At 40.5% G+C, this 15,666-nt stretch overlaps 1 protein-coding gene across 1 annotated transcript in view; it reads right to left on the reverse strand.

The window, feature by feature from the left end:
• LOC140950915 (uncharacterized) overlaps window positions 1–15,666 on the reverse strand; it is a 107,923-nt gene that overhangs the window by 82,232 nt on the left and 10,025 nt on the right. Inside the window, exons 11-23 of the mRNA XM_073400130.1 lie at window positions 15,411–15,578; window positions 13,405–13,508; window positions 11,193–11,271; window positions 10,574–10,855; window positions 8,362–8,600; window positions 7,746–7,824; window positions 6,850–6,993; window positions 6,080–6,259; window positions 5,520–5,612; window positions 4,057–4,241; window positions 2,967–3,132; window positions 1,556–1,696; window positions 1,174–1,296 (exon numbers count right to left, since the gene is read on the reverse strand). Of these exons, the coding sequence (XP_073256231.1) occupies window positions 1,174–1,296; window positions 1,556–1,696; window positions 2,967–3,132; window positions 4,057–4,241; window positions 5,520–5,612; window positions 6,080–6,259; window positions 6,850–6,993; window positions 7,746–7,824; window positions 8,362–8,600; window positions 10,574–10,855; window positions 11,193–11,271; window positions 13,405–13,508; window positions 15,411–15,578 (1,983 nt within the window). The remainder of the gene's footprint in view (window positions 1–1,173; window positions 1,297–1,555; window positions 1,697–2,966; window positions 3,133–4,056; window positions 4,242–5,519; window positions 5,613–6,079; window positions 6,260–6,849; window positions 6,994–7,745; window positions 7,825–8,361; window positions 8,601–10,573; window positions 10,856–11,192; window positions 11,272–13,404; window positions 13,509–15,410; window positions 15,579–15,666) is intronic.

Here is a 15,666-nt window from a genome sequence, read left to right on the forward strand (position 1 = left end):
CATTAGACATTAGATATCAGACATAAGACAGGAGACAAAAGTCAAAAGACATGAGATATACGACACAAGACATTAAGATGTCAGACGTAAGACATGGGACATACGAAATCAGACATAAGACATCAGACATAGAACATCAGACATCAGTCATAAGATATCAGACATTGAAAATCGGACGTAAGATATCAGACAACACAAATATGACATCAAGTCCTCAAGCTAGCTGTTCCAGTTATTTACAAAGAATTAACTGATTTATTCAACCTTTCTCTTAAACTTCTTTATATTTTCAAGCGTAACCCTTAGACCATTAATGTTCATTCAAACACTTCACAGCTCTCACTGCAAATTTCGCGCTTGTGGAAAGTGAGAACCGGCTGGCCGAAAATTTTTTTAACGTTTTCGCTAAAAGCCCATTATTACCCTGTATATCACAAAGGCGCCGATTGTTCTGAATGAACAATCCCGATATTATGGAATTCTCTTTATGAAAACGTTTTATAATGTGGTGAATTCTATAATTTGCTGTGCAAAGGAAGCGTGTGCTTCGATCGTCCTGAATATTGAATGAGTGCAATTTATCTTACAAAATTGTGAAAAACTGCATTCTGTCCGAGGTCTGTGTGATAAAAAAAGCAGCGCCTCATTTGACATAGTACTGTTTACTTCAGATGTGAAGTATAAAAGTATAAAAAGGCTTAAATCCTACTATTTGGGTGTACATATCTGACTACTAACTCGATGTAAGATTTGTTTCACTCTTGGACTGTTTGCAAATTATTTTTCACTAAAATGACTTAGCCTTACCCTTAAATGCCACTTGAATGTGCCCTAAGGCTAACTGATTTGTGGATTACAAGTTTATTGATTGATTTAAATTATAAATTTATTAATTTTTGCTTCGCTTTTAGCCCTGGCTAAATCTATATATTAAAGAAAAGACGCCGTACCAACATTTTGGAATAAGGTTTATAACCTGATATGATATGCTATGCAAAGCAAATAGGAAAACAAAAGTATTGAACATCTCATGCTCGTCAAAGGAACGCTTCCGTTCCGGGACCTAGTACTTTGTAAGACGATTAGCGCTTATGTAACAGGAGACCATTTTTTAAAGACGATTTTTAGGGCAACAATGCTGGAACAACACTGAGTTACGTGACGTTACGTTACCTCATTAAAAACTCTCATCAGCCTCATGAATGAGTCGATATCTTGTTCCTCACCGGTTATGGCTTCGATTCCAGGCTCAATACGCTTTAAGAAGGAGTCAAGATCATTTAAAGTCGAAGAAACCTTGAAAAAAAAAAATAGGGCATTGAGAGTCACTAAAACAAATTTGATTCAGGAAAACACCTGATAATTTCCAAAGGTAATAGACCTTTGTCACGCGGCGGCCATTAAAGCTTTTTAAATCTCCTGAGACAAATTGACCGCCGCGCGACAAAGGTCTATTCTGTTGAATAGTGAGATCCTATATACAGTAAAAACCTCAAAAACTGCTTTGCACTACATTGAACAGTGCTCTGTCGACAAGTAGAACGATCTATGATACCTGGTCGGAGAGATACTTCGTATAGACAAACATCCACTTGCTAGCGTAAGTGCCGAGTACTTGTTTAATGGGACGCATGTTCACCCTCATCCAGCCAACATCGCACCAGTCTTGTAAATTGTAAATCTCATCTCTTGCCGTCTAATAAAAGTGTAAACAATGATCATTTTCTAAAAAACTACCAAAATTTTCCACGCTTAAATCGTGCATAATGGCTTAGGTTTTTACGGATCAATATATGACGTATTGCTCTCAAAGAACTTACGCAGTAAAGAAACAGACTCGTCTATCACATGAATTTCTAAGTGCTTGCATCCTCGGTCAGTTTACAAGGCTTACATTTACCGTGAAATTCCGAAAATAAGCCTCCAAGCCGGTAACGCAAAAAAAAAAACCCGTTAAATCGCGCCTCCAAATATACGCCCCCCGGGGGCTTGTACTTGGAAAATTGCCCTCAAATACAAAGTAAAACAAAAGAAAAAACGACAAATTTACTTCCAACTATAATGCCAGCCCAATCGATTTTGAAACGCAAATTTCCCTCCGTAGATAAGCCCTTCCGAACATAGGCCCCTCCAAAAATAAGCCCAAAAAAGGAACTTTGCAAAATATAAGCCCCGGGGCTTATTTTCGGAAATTTAAGGTATTTGGCTTTGCTTCAGGGAACCGAAAAAACCCTTTTTAATTCGTGGCATGGCGGTCATCCTGCATAACCAATGTTTTGTTTCCTCATTTGCATGGGCATTTATTCACTTAATAAAACAGTGTTTTCAATCTTTAATCGCTACACTCAGTTTAATCATTTTTGTCTAAAAGTTGATGATTGGATGCTCTAGAAAGAATAGAAACAGGGGCAACCAACGTCAATTTTTGGAAAATATCTGTTCGGAAGACGATTTGACATTTGTTGTAAAATTTCTTGCTTGCCTACCTCTCCTAGGATTTTCGAACAAAATGGTATAATTGCCCGTTTTTAACGGATTTTTACCCTAAAAAGGTCTCCTAGAATTTTCGGGAGCCTTTTTTCTGGCTGAAATTTTCGAAAAGGTAAGTTTTGATCCCCATAATTTTCGGATCACTAGACTTTTTGCTAGGAAACCGAACAGATGAAAAATTTTTAGGGGATAAAAATATGCCTATATCTACCGTTTAAATACTAAAATATGTTCAACAATGCTATGTTTAAGTGGTTTTGAACTATATTCTCGTTGGCTGCCCCTGTAGAAAAAATACCCGAGAAGATGCTTTTGAAAAACAGAAAAAGAAACCCGGATTAAGATGTAACTCCGATTTAGTCGGCCTTTGAACAAGTGGGCTAATGATGACGTTAGTAGTAAACTAGTTACAACATTTAACAATTTAGTTTTCACTACCTAATCTGCAACAGCGTGGAAATTGGATTCAAACAAACCTGGTAAATCTCAATTTCCTTGTCGAAGTCATCCAGGGATGGCCCTTTCTCGTCCCTAACTTCTTTGGAAGCTGTCATTTTCTTGGGATTCAAGAAAGTCTTCTCTGATAATCCCATCGCACCACTAGTGCTCAGAGTAGAGGCAGCTGCTGAACTACGATTGGATCTAAAAGTAAATTCATTTCCAAGACTTAGGGAGCCTGCGCCACAGACGGAAATTAATTAACTTCTTGTTAAGTACCTCCGCGAAACTGTGCCAAAATCCTTGTTCTGGGTCCCCAGCTGTGTACTAGGATTTGAGTTCGCGCCATGATTGGCCTGTTTAAGGAGCCATTGTCACTTTGCCAATAAGGTTAAAGGGAAATTCGAAACGCACTTCCGGTAATTAGGGAGCTTAAGCAACGACGACGACGACGGCGTCAAGAACGGATCAAAAGCAGTAGGTTTCAATTAGCAAAACAAAACTTTGCACGTGAGCACGCTTTTTTGTGCATTTATTTGCCGTAGTTGCACGACCACGACGTGAATCTGCCTAATTATAGGTTTTCACACAATGAAACGAGGTCGAAGCTCGGTTGGAAAATTTCATACAAATCACTGCATTTTGTCACCTCTAGCCTCACGTTTGTGCCTTTGTTCACAGGAAAGCGGGAAAGGTCTATTGCGACTCCGATGCTGCGCAAATTCAGGCTATACAAAAAAAACCTGTCCCTGCGACACTACTGTAGTTTTGTTTCCATGCTATGTAAGTAATGACTGGGAAGTAAGAAATTGAATTCATTGAGGTACGTAAATTTTTTCAGACTCCCGCAACACGGTCGTCCGATTTTAACAATCACTCATGATTACAGACTTAATTGGACCGGCTCCACTCACTCCTATTACAATTATTGGTCTCTCAAGTATTGTTTGATAATTTGCTACAATGATAACCAATCTTAACGTCAATTGCAAACGATTGTGGTTAAGTTTGCTCAGCACCCCAACGCGTAATTTGAAATGTGAAAGCTACCGAAAATGTTACAGCTTTCCCTGACATCAACTATTTTTATTTGCTATGCATGCAAAAATCATTAGCGATAAATTTTACCTCGGATCTCTTTCTTTTTCCCTTTTTGATTTTTCTGATGTCATGGACGCTCTTGATCTCAGTTGTTCAGATCGATTCATCTTCCGTGGATGGGCAACAATGTTTCCAGCAAGGAATTCCTCGAACGTCCGCTGTACGTCTTGTATCCACAAAAATGCATACTCACGGAAAGTGGCGAGAAAACTCTGAAGCAAAAGCATTAACATCTCTCATTATACGACTGAGTCCGAGGAACAGACAGAAGACACCTTGGGCCCGTTTCTTGAAAAGCTCGGTAACTTTTCGGGTGCGAAGGCAAATTTTGAAATCAAACCCGGTTGAATAGTAGCGCAGTTCCTAGCTCAGAAACTGGTCAATTTTGCTTCATTCACTGACAGTTTCATTGTATCATTTTCAAAATTAGTGAAACTTTGATCTTGAATGCAAACACGGCCAACAAACATAAAACAACTTTTCGGGCCCGAAACGTTATCGGGACTCTCGAGAACCCCTCGAAAGTCCCGTACAGTCCCCTGACCCCAGACAGGAGACAGAAGAAAGAAGGCAAAAGACAGCAAACACCGGATACCAAGCAGAAGACACTGATGCCCGAACAGCTTCAGATTTAAAAGCAAATAAAAATAACGCTCGCCTTCCAAGAGTAAAAATTACCGGAAGCAAACCTGAAAGAATTCTGCTGCTAATGACAATTACTGCCCTTAAACTGTAGAAACCTCTAGGATATTTTTTGCCGCTTTTTTTTTTCTTTGCAAAAATAAAATCCAATTGTTATTTTTAAGAACACTCAATCGATAATCGAGCTACAACCTTGGACAAAACCTGTAGAGACAAATTCTAAAAATACCTAGTTATCCCCCGTCATCCTGGAAAAAATGGAAACCATCACTATATGAATGCTCATTTCCCCCCAAGGGGGACGCCCATATAAAAGTGACGGGGATGCTCTTTGGGGTGTAAATTGCAGATTTTGGTCTCACTTAGGGTGTTTGGAAGGGAAAGTCACTATATTTGCCAATTCAGGTATGGCTAAGTACTAAGCATAAAGAAATTTACAAAAAATGCCTTGACACGGACCACACAGAAAACTCCCCTAGGGGTCACTTTAAGCTTGAGCCACACCCACATTTTTCCCACAATTTTCCGACCAGCATCCCGTCACTTTTATATGGGAGCCCCCCGGGCGTTTTCCCCCCATCCCTTATCCAATGTTGTTTATGATGACACAAGAATTACATGCTTTGCTTTTAGACCAAAACAACAGATTTGAATAGGGGATGGGGAAAGTACTTTTTCTGTTTAGAAGAGATGGCACGGCGTTACAAAACAGATGGAATTGTGTCAACTGTTTTATCTGGCGTTGTAGCAGTTGTTGACGGATACCACTCGAAAGCTCCAACTTGATGTGCAGTTTCAACGCTAAAATACAGGTGTGCTGAATTGTTAAGCACTACAGATGAACTTACTTTGCATTCAGAAGCATTTTGTTCCACCACTCCTTTGGTTTGCTTCACCAATGTCTGGATTTCTTGATCTTCGGCAATGACTTCTTTGTAACTCTAGAAAGGCAGAAAAATTTGGAGTCTTTGGACAAAGTGTCCTTTCTCCTATGTGTGAAATACAAACCTTTTCTTGCTGAAACCAAATCAATCGTGAGCAAAAACCATCAAGCATTTGAGACAATTTAAATCGTCCTCTTGTTCGAATGAAGTCTACGAAACTGAGTAGTATGATTACTTGAAGAAAACAAGGCATTTACAAGTCATAACAATAAACATTAATCCTGTCCGTCCCATCCATTTGTCCTATCTATCCCATCCTTCCCACTGGTTTCTCCCATTTGTTTGTCCGTCCCTCCATCCCATCCGTCTGTCTGCCCTGTCCATCCCGCCTGTCGTCCGTCCGTCCGTCCATCTCATCTGACGTCTGCAGAGCATTTCTAAGGTGTTAAGCTTCCTTCCCAAAGATAAGCCATCTGTTGTCCAAAGAAGCCGTTAAACTTTCACTCAAACCATGAAATTCCTACCTTTAGATCTTCATCCACAGGTCTGACCAAGTCTCCACGACTAAGAAAGTCATTAAGCCATCCCTGCACGCTCTCCTGAACACTGGAAGAAGCGGAATGGTCATCCAAGGATGGATTAAACAGTACTTGGGCACCAATAAGTTCCAAGCGAATTATCAATATAGGGAGCACCTCAGAATCCTACGAAATAAAACCATAAAAAAATATATTAGTACAGAACGTTATTTAATCGAGACTGAACACTAGCTTCTGTCATTAAATTTATACGATGGCGAGGGCTTAGGGATTGGTACGTCGGCTGGTAGGGCACAAGTTTACCAGCAAAGCTTTATTCTTGAAAAACAGTTGTACTCTGACAGTGTGGTCAAGGATCGGGAACAAACAACTCTGGCATAATATATTTAACATTTTGTTATTGTTGATCTTCATATAAAATAAAACGAACTTTTATCTCGCTTACCTTTTGCCCTTTATTTATCGTGCGTGCATCATAAGACAAATCATCCTTGTCTTGACGGAAGACCTTAGATAACAATGACCTCAACCAGGCTGTGGCGTCCAGCGGTTTTAGTGAAAACAAGGGTTTGGGTGGGGTGCTCAGACTCGCGGGCTCATAAAACCTGGTCTCGGTCATTGTTATTGGAAGGATTTTCTGTCTTGATTGTTTGAAACTTAAAACTACCGACGCTGCTGACCGAGGAGGACGTTTTTTATTCCTTTCATTCTGGTACTCACGTCAAATTTCACATGCCGATAAAAATGTTGCTCACCTGAGACATGTTGGAGAAGACAATTTGGTTGAGCATTGATCGCAGTGAGGTATGCGTAGAGTTCTTCAGTCCTTCCATCACAACTCCGCTGACATGCTTGGTGTAGCTTTGCCATGCAGGTGAGGCACGGCTAATCTGGGCTGCCTGTGCACCAAGTAAACGAAAACGGATATTCTTATTGCTGGTTCACCCGAAGTATTGTCTTGGGGATTACCACTACAGCTGCTTCATTCACACGTTCAGCAGTCTGTGGTACGGCCACTCAACTGTAAACTTCACGGTAGTGCAGTGTTCCTCTTTACGGGCTCTTTCAGTTATAGTTCAGGAAAAATAAACCCAACTGGCCACGTTACAGAGTTTATAGCCATATAGCCTGAGAAAGCAGCCGGTTTTTTGGGACGCCACCACTTGTTTCCCCGCGAAAATTACGTCTTAGAAACGAAAACAGAAATCCCATACTGATGATGTGTCACAACCCAGATGCAGTCCTGCTGATTGGATGAAACAAATTTCCAACAATCAGAAGCACTATCCAGATCTGGGTAGTGACACATCATCAGTATGGAGTTTCTGCGCTCGTTCCTCAGACGTCATCCTGCAGGGAAACCAGTGGTGGCGTCGCCAAATGTGAGCTGTTGTCTCGAGAGGAATCAGAAGAATTCTCACTTTCGTAAAACTTTAAATTTCATCTGAAATTTTCGGGAAAATAATACTGAAGCCTTGGTGATTTTGAAAAGACTCAAGTTGCCCTAGGATGACCAAACAGATACTACTTTTATAGCGCCGCTTAGAGATCAAGCTACACTTGATAGCCTAAAAACTGTTTTAATACATGTAGGTGGAAACCGTCGCTGGGAGTCCCTTCCAACAGCCATGGCACAAGCTCTGATTGTTACCTCAAAGGTAGATTGAAGTAATGCATGAATTCTGTGTCCTCCTATGATGACTGAGTGCTTGTGACCCTCATGAATCGTTCTGAAAATAAAAAATTGCACTTAACCCTTTTATTCCTAATTGTGGCTTAAGTTAACACAACACAAAACGGCAGGCTTCTATTTGAAAAATCCAAAGGAACATTGGTTCCAAGGAAAAGTTCTGCCGAAGAGATTCCATTTGGATGATAAAACTATAAAATGTCGTCCACTTATTTGAAATTAAAAGTTGCAATAGCCTGGAGTGCTTACCGTGAACACAAACCACCCGGGGTGGAAATCTTGCGCATAAAAACAAAACTATAAAATTTGAATTGGTGAGAGAACGACCCGCTACAAAGTATATCCAACGCAGCTGAACAAACACAGCCCATAATTTCTTATTATTCCAGAAAAAATGGCGCAAATCATTTGATTTTCCAACGGAAATTTCCGGCTTTCCAATGTAAATGGTAACTGCTACTGATCTTGGAGTGAAAGGCTTAACCAATGAAGTTTAAACCGTTCATGCTTGGAATAAGAACCAATCGCTTAGTTTCTTCTACAAAATGCTGGTAACAGAAATTTACTTTTAACAAACCTATGCTGGTCTTGAAGTTGTTCCATCGAGAATGATTTGCCTGAGTCCCGTGGGCTAAACACATCTAACTGGCCATTGTCAGACCAAGACGCTGTTATATTACATATCTCTCGGAAGTTGCTTTGGACCACTCCCAAATTATGATGAAGATCATCGCAAACCAGATACGAGGCGTGTTCCACAAAGTCTGCTGATTCAACAGTTTTCCACGTGTACACATGCAGGCCTTGACCTAACAGCTGAAAAATCACAAAAATAAGATTTCTTAATAAGACTCGATTCTCACGCCAAAATTGTAATGACCCTGATACACTGAATTAACTACATGACACGTTCAGCATCTGAATTAATTAGGAACACCTAATCCAATTTATCCTAGCCAGGCCGGGAATTTCGACTTTGGAACGGCTTTCATTCAAACGGGGACCGTTTCATGTACCAAACCTACTGCATCACGGATTTTCCAAGCAGTTTGACTGCAAAGAACATTTTCCTCCTCTTGTATTTAGTTCGGCTGGAATTAAGATCAACGTAGGCATCAGTTGATCCAGTCTCGCTATAAGGGCCAACACATGGAGGCTCCACCCGAAAGGGGTACCTTTTTCAGGCTTCAGGTATATGAAAGGGTAAGGAACTCTGTCGTTTTGGTTGGTAAAAAGGCCCTTTAACCCTTTCACTGCCAAATTTAACAAAAAGCAAATTTCGACCAAATTTCCAAATTTGATTTTCTAAAATTTGTCAAACAAATAGCATCGTGTGTAAGTACAAGAAGAGAGCTTTCATTTGAATAGTCACATCATAGGATTTCATCCGCAGACTTTAAAGTTAGAGTCACCATACAAAACTTCATCAAGTACTCTGGCAGTGAAAGGGTTAAAGACTAACAGACGCATTTGAGAAAATTTCGAGAATCGTTCTGGTTTTCTTTATTCATATCTTAAAGAGAGTCAGTTTACAGCAATTGCAAGGGATGCAAAGATCTAAACTAGGTATGTGAAAGGGGTACCATTTGCCGGTGGAAGGTATACCAAGGGATACCTGTTCTGAAAAAAAGAAGCCACATAAAAAGGTAAGGCGTTGGACCTCGGGGCAGAGCCGTTCTGCACAAAATTCAGGGGCACCCAACGTCAATTTTCGGAAAATATCTGTTCGGAAGACGATTTGAGATCTAGAATTTTAGGAACATTTGTTGTAAAATTTCTTGCTTGCCTGCCTCTCCTAGGATTTTCGACCATCTAAAAAATGGTATAATTGCCCATTTTTAACGGATTTTTACCCTAAAAAGGTCACCTAGAATTTTCGGGAGCCTTTTTTCTGGCTGAAATTTTCGAAAAGGTAAGTTTTGATCCCTATAATTTTCGGTTCCCTAGACTTTCCGCTAGGAAATCCGAACAGGTAAAACATTTTTAGGGGATAAAAATATGCGTATATCTACCGTTTAAATACTAAAATACGTTCAACTATGCTATGTTTAAGTGGTTTTGAACTATACTCTCGTTGGGTGCCCCTGAAAACTTTGTTAAGTATTGCCCGTATATAGCCTGTCGATGTTTTTTCTCTTTTCACTTCACATACGGAAAAAGCAGAGTGCAAGGGAAAAGCGAGAACTAATATAAAGTCAGCCGCGAAATCCAGTCCCAAAACAGTTAATACGGATGGCAATCAAAACGCGCGAAAATTGTTATCCACTGATTTGAAAAATACTAAAAGGAGATAATTAACTTACAAACACTTGACCAAGGTAGATAAGAATTGCGCTCTATTGACGTCTAAACCCACTGTGCTATTTATGCACTGGTACCCAACCAACAAACTTTCATCCAACAGACTACCCAATGGTTAACGTTTTACAACTGAGGGATAGTGACATTTTAAACACTGTTCTTAAATTGTGATGATAAAAGCAAGGCGCCCCAGTTATTTGTCTCAGATTTGTAGTCGCATCAATTTATTATCTGCGATTATTTAATCTACCGCCCTCGTCATTTTGGTTAGTTTTACCCCAAATCATCTCTTCTTCTTTGCTCTGAAAAAAGATATCTTTAACCCAACAAATTTTAAATCTTTTGGCACTTGCCAAAACAACACCAAAATAGTTATGACCAGTTATATATTAACACTTTATCAGAACGTAATCACCTCATTCATTTATTTATCTTTTTGTTCACTAGAATCCCTAGAAATCTTTGAACAGTGAATCTCACTTCCTCACCTCGTCGATCTTCGCAAGTTTCCTCTCAAACAACGGTTTCTCAAAATCCTTCATGTTTACCATCACAAAGTTATAACGTGAAACAATGGTATCAAGTCTTGTGGCGGTGGATCTTAACAGAGCGTCATCTGTTGATCGCAGTAGTATGCGAGCAGGGTCCGGAAGACGTGCCAAAAATGGCTCTCCTCCTAAGTAGTGTACCTCTCTCAGAAGAAGCATTAGTTCAGGGTCAAAGTTGACATGTAACGTGGGTTTACCGTTGTCAGTCTCGGGCTCTGCAATCTGATTGTCAGAACGTGCAGTCAAACAATTACACTAAATAAACAACTTGAATGACCAGGGTGACTAGGGTAACTAGGGTGACTAGGGAAACTTGGGTGACTTAAGTGACTAGGGTAACTTGGGGGACCTGGGTGACTAGAGTTACCTAACTGGGTGCCAAGGTGACGAGAGTGACTTGCGTTACTAGGGTGACTTAGGTGACTAACTGAATGTCAGAAAGCGCAGTCAAACAATTACACTAAATACTACTTTCAGCGTCTGTCAGCCAGCTAGATCACTCCACTGGTGATCAAGCCAACAGGCTTTAATTACAGGTTTAACTGTTGAATATACAAACCAGAAGTGGCTGTTTCAACTTAGTTCTTAGCTCTGGCTCCATGGTGTTTTGCCATTGACGAATGGTTGCTGCTTCACACCTACCAATCAATCATCAAAACGATCAGAAATATTGTCAATAATTGAATAGATGCAGGATATCTACCCTAAAAAGCAGCCAATCTTCACAAGTAGTGGATCTAAAATGAACCTTAAACTTTTTTTATCCAGAAACGCCTATCAAGAAGATTTGGTACCGCTACGGCCACTCCCCTTGAGCCACCCTCGTCAACGTCATTCAGTCAAAATAAAAAATAATCCAGCCGAACTTCAACATTTTTTCTCTTAAGACGGAAGGGGAAATAGTTCTAATCGCTAATACTTTCAAAAGCTTTATATAAAACTAGACATAGTAACTTTTGTCCAAGATTATAGAGTGATTTCGATGACTAGGATGACGAGGGTAACTAAGATGCATAGAGTGACTAGGGTAATTTGGGTGACTAGAATGACTCTTATGACTAGCATAGCCTGGGTGACAAGAGTGACTAAAGTGATAAAAAACTTAAGCGACTCTCGTAACAAGGGTGACTTAGGAAACTAGGTTGACTAGGGTGACCTGGGTTAACAGGGTGACTGGGTGATCTAGGTGGTTAAGGTGACAAAACAGGTTGAGGGAACAGGGATGACTTGAGTGGCAAGAGTTATTTGAATGACAAGGATGACTTGTGTAAGGTGACTAGGTTGACTTGGGTGAATAGAGTGAATATGGTGACTTGTGCAACTACGGTGACGTGAATAATTTCGGTGTCAGGAATAAATGGCATATTGGTTGACTTGGGCTGATAGGTTACTAGGGTGACTAGAGTGACTAAGGTTACTTGGGAGACAAGGGTTACCTAGATGACTAGGGTGACTTGGAAGACTATGGTGACTAGGGTGACTAGGGTAAATTGCGTGACTAGGGTAACTAGGGTGACAAGAGTGACTTGGGTGACTTGGGTGACTAGAGTGACTAGAGTGACTAGAGTGACTTAAGTGACTAGGGTGACTTGGGTGACTACGGTGACTTGCGTGACTAGGGTAACTTGGGCGACTAGGGTGACTTGGGTGACTTGAGTGACTTAGGGTGACTTGAGTGACTCGGGTGACTAGGGTGACTTTGGTGAGTAGGGTGACTTGGGTGACTAGTGTGACCTGAGTGACTAGGGTTACTAGGGTGACTTGGGTGACTAGCCGATGGTTGAAAGGGAAGTAACAGATGGGCAGAGGGCAAAGAGGAATAATTTGTAACCCAGCTTGCAGTTGATAGGGCGACTCGCCTACAAGGACATTTTGTTGTATTTTATGTAAGCTACCGGCATTCGCAGAATACTGTAAAATTCCGAAAATAAGCCCCTCCATGTATAAGCCCCCCAAACTCGTAACGCAAAAAACCCTCCGTTAAATCGCCTTCATCTACAAGCCTCCCCCAGGGGGGCTTGTACTTGGAAATTGCCCTCAAATACAAAGTAAAACAGAGCAAAAAGGGTAAATTTCTTTCCAACTATAAGACTAGCCTAATCGATTTTGAAACGCAAATTTCCCTCCGTAGATAAGCCCTCCGAATATAAGCCCCCGCGCTTATTTTCGGAATTTTACGGTGGCCCCAATGCCGCATTACTTCCTGTAAGCAGGTCTTGGCGTTACCAAAACTAACTCAATGATAGGATGATTGAAATAACTATTACCATGAAACTTTACCAGGTTTGTAAGATGATCGCATGATGGTTTGATCAGTAAAGTTCATATTCGACTCTACAGTAAACAAAGGCGATTTTCGTTATCAACTGAAAAATTCAACTGCAAGCAAGGTCACAAATAACTCCTCTGCGCCCTGTGAAAGTGGCGTTGAGCTAAATAATTACATGAAATGTTTTTCTACAATAGTCACTTAGGGTACAGATTGGCTAAAAGGTGATTGTAATTATAACTACTTAACGTTTTCGTCAGACAAGCTAAGTCATGAACCTTGAATTCATCAAAAAGGGTTTACTTGGCAGCAAAAACTCTTGGTGAGGAAAACAAAGAGCATTTACATTTTTGGTACACGATTTAACTAGCCTGCGAGCAGGTAATACTATCTGAGAGCCTGACACAAGATTCCTGACCTCGCGCAAGTAAGCTTGCTCAAAGGCTATGATTTTACAGACAAAACGATCTCACAACACACCAAAAGACTGTCACGTGCTTACTTCTCAATGTCTTTGATAAGGTCTGAGTAGGTATCTCTGAGACGCCATCCATCATCCCCTTTAAGAGACGCTGGAGACACACGGTGAAGCTGTGACATGGGCTCCTATGGGAAAAAGATGGAACATAATGAATAAATGAATGAATGAATGAATGAATGAATGAATGAATAAAGGACACTTTATTTCAATAGGGTACATAATTACAGTCACACTGTAGTCTCTCTTATGACCCTATGAAACTTAAAATTCAGCTATTACTAAAATACCAAAATCCTTAAATAGTACAAAGGTATTAAATAATAATGGAATATCAAAGTAAAACAAATTCTATCAATTCTAAAGCTCTCAGGGGTGAAGAATGAGTCTGTAATTCACACTAAAAAACTAATTAATGAAACTACTGAAAGAAATTTTACTGTCAGCATTTTAATACATGGCAGTGGCGGATCCAGACCTTCAGATAAGGGGGGAGCTGGTCATCCAGACCCTGAGATAAGAGGGGGGGGGGCGGATTCAAAAATTTTTTTTCTCAGTTTGGTCTAAAACTAAGGGGGGCTCCCTCCTCCGGATCCCCCACTGCGTGGCTACTGAAAACTGAAAGACGTCAACAGCTTAGACAGAGCACGGCTCGATATTGCACTGTCGAATACATAAGAAGCCTTGTCGTCAACTGGCGAGTCACCTTATGTTTCAGTAAGATAACCCCTTTCAATCAAAATAGTAATGCGTTTCTCGTAGCACTCTATGTTGTCCAGCAACTCAAACACCGCACGAACGAATTAATTGTTACGAAAACGACGTGTAGAAAAGGCAAGACTAACAATTAGACTACAGAGAACATAAACAATACTAGCCTACAATCATGAAAAGAATCGACTAATTTTTTCAGTAAGTCAATACAGAGAAATCAAAGGGAAAATGCTGAATCATGGTTTTTCAAGTGATACTGACTAGTAGTTTCCAAGTAATGTCAAGGTACATATCCTTTACCTCTTTGGACGATCGAGCAGATCCAAATAGCATTACAAATTACAAATCGCTGAAGCAACTTTCCGGGGGAGTACTCTAGATTTCAAGTGACGGGGACGATCAAATGGGGGACAAAATCAAAACCCAAAAAAATCCCTTGGGCCTCCAACAAAACCAAAAAACTTCCCTAGACCAAAAATTAGTCCCCCAAAAATCCCACGAAAAATGAAGTTGTCAAAAACAAGTTTGGTTGCTCTTTATTCGCAGATCTATGCGGCCGGGATACGCGGGCACCTACACGAATCTTCAGATGGTTTAATTTAAATACCCCCCAAAATCCCCACTTAAATCAAGAAACCCGGAATCGAACATTTCAAACCCCAAAAAGCCTTTGATCATCCTTGTCACTTGAAATCCGGAGTATCTCGCCCGCCGCCTCCCCCCCCCCCCCCCCCCCACCTCCTGGCCGTATACGTCAAAGCCACGGGACGGCAAGAGAGCGTCCAGGATTAAGGGTATTTTATTTTGAATGAAGATGGTGGGGCATTAACAGACGCTGCAGAAAACCACAACACAGAAAGAAGCAGAATTTTTTTCAACAGCCAGAAAGATTCTAACGGGTATTTTATTTTTCTCGAAAAATTCGAAGGCTTAACGCTCGAGAAATTATTAGAATTTTGACCAAATGGGCGTGAAATCATGAAATTCACTCGTAATGAGTTGATTGCACATACTACGAATGTCTCGCTTTAGAGAACACATTTTGAAACTACTTGACTAACCTGGACAACTATGTGAAACCGGGCTTACAATACCTGATGATTCATAGCCCACGTTCGATACATTAAAATTTTTAACATGACTCCGAGGCTTTACGGTCAAAATTGCAAATTTTTCACGACACCATTGTCTCGCAATTCCCAGAAGAGACTTAAGCACAAAGAAAACCAAACCAAATATAGAAAAAATGACCAGAAAGCCTTGGAGTCACGTTAGAATTTTAATACATCGAGTGTGGGCTATTGTGTAACATTTACCTGGATGTGGAGTTTGAACCCTCGTAACCATAGCAACTTGTTGGCGACTGGTGGAAGATGAGGGTATGATGGAGGAGAATCCATATGAGACTCAAAAAACCGTCTCATTTCCAGCAGCTCTTGAGTAAATCCATGCACCAGGCTGGTAAATATGTCCCGTAAATTGGCCTGAGGAAAATAGAGGACGAACACAATCCTATAGATGAATATAGTCATACTGGTGTAACTGTTACTGGAAGTCATCTCACCCAAGCTA

Source organism: Porites lutea, chromosome 10 (assembly GCF_958299795.1).
Source record: "Porites lutea chromosome 10, jaPorLute2.1, whole genome shotgun sequence".
NCBI classification, from domain to species: domain Eukaryota; kingdom Metazoa; phylum Cnidaria; class Anthozoa; order Scleractinia; family Poritidae; genus Porites; species Porites lutea.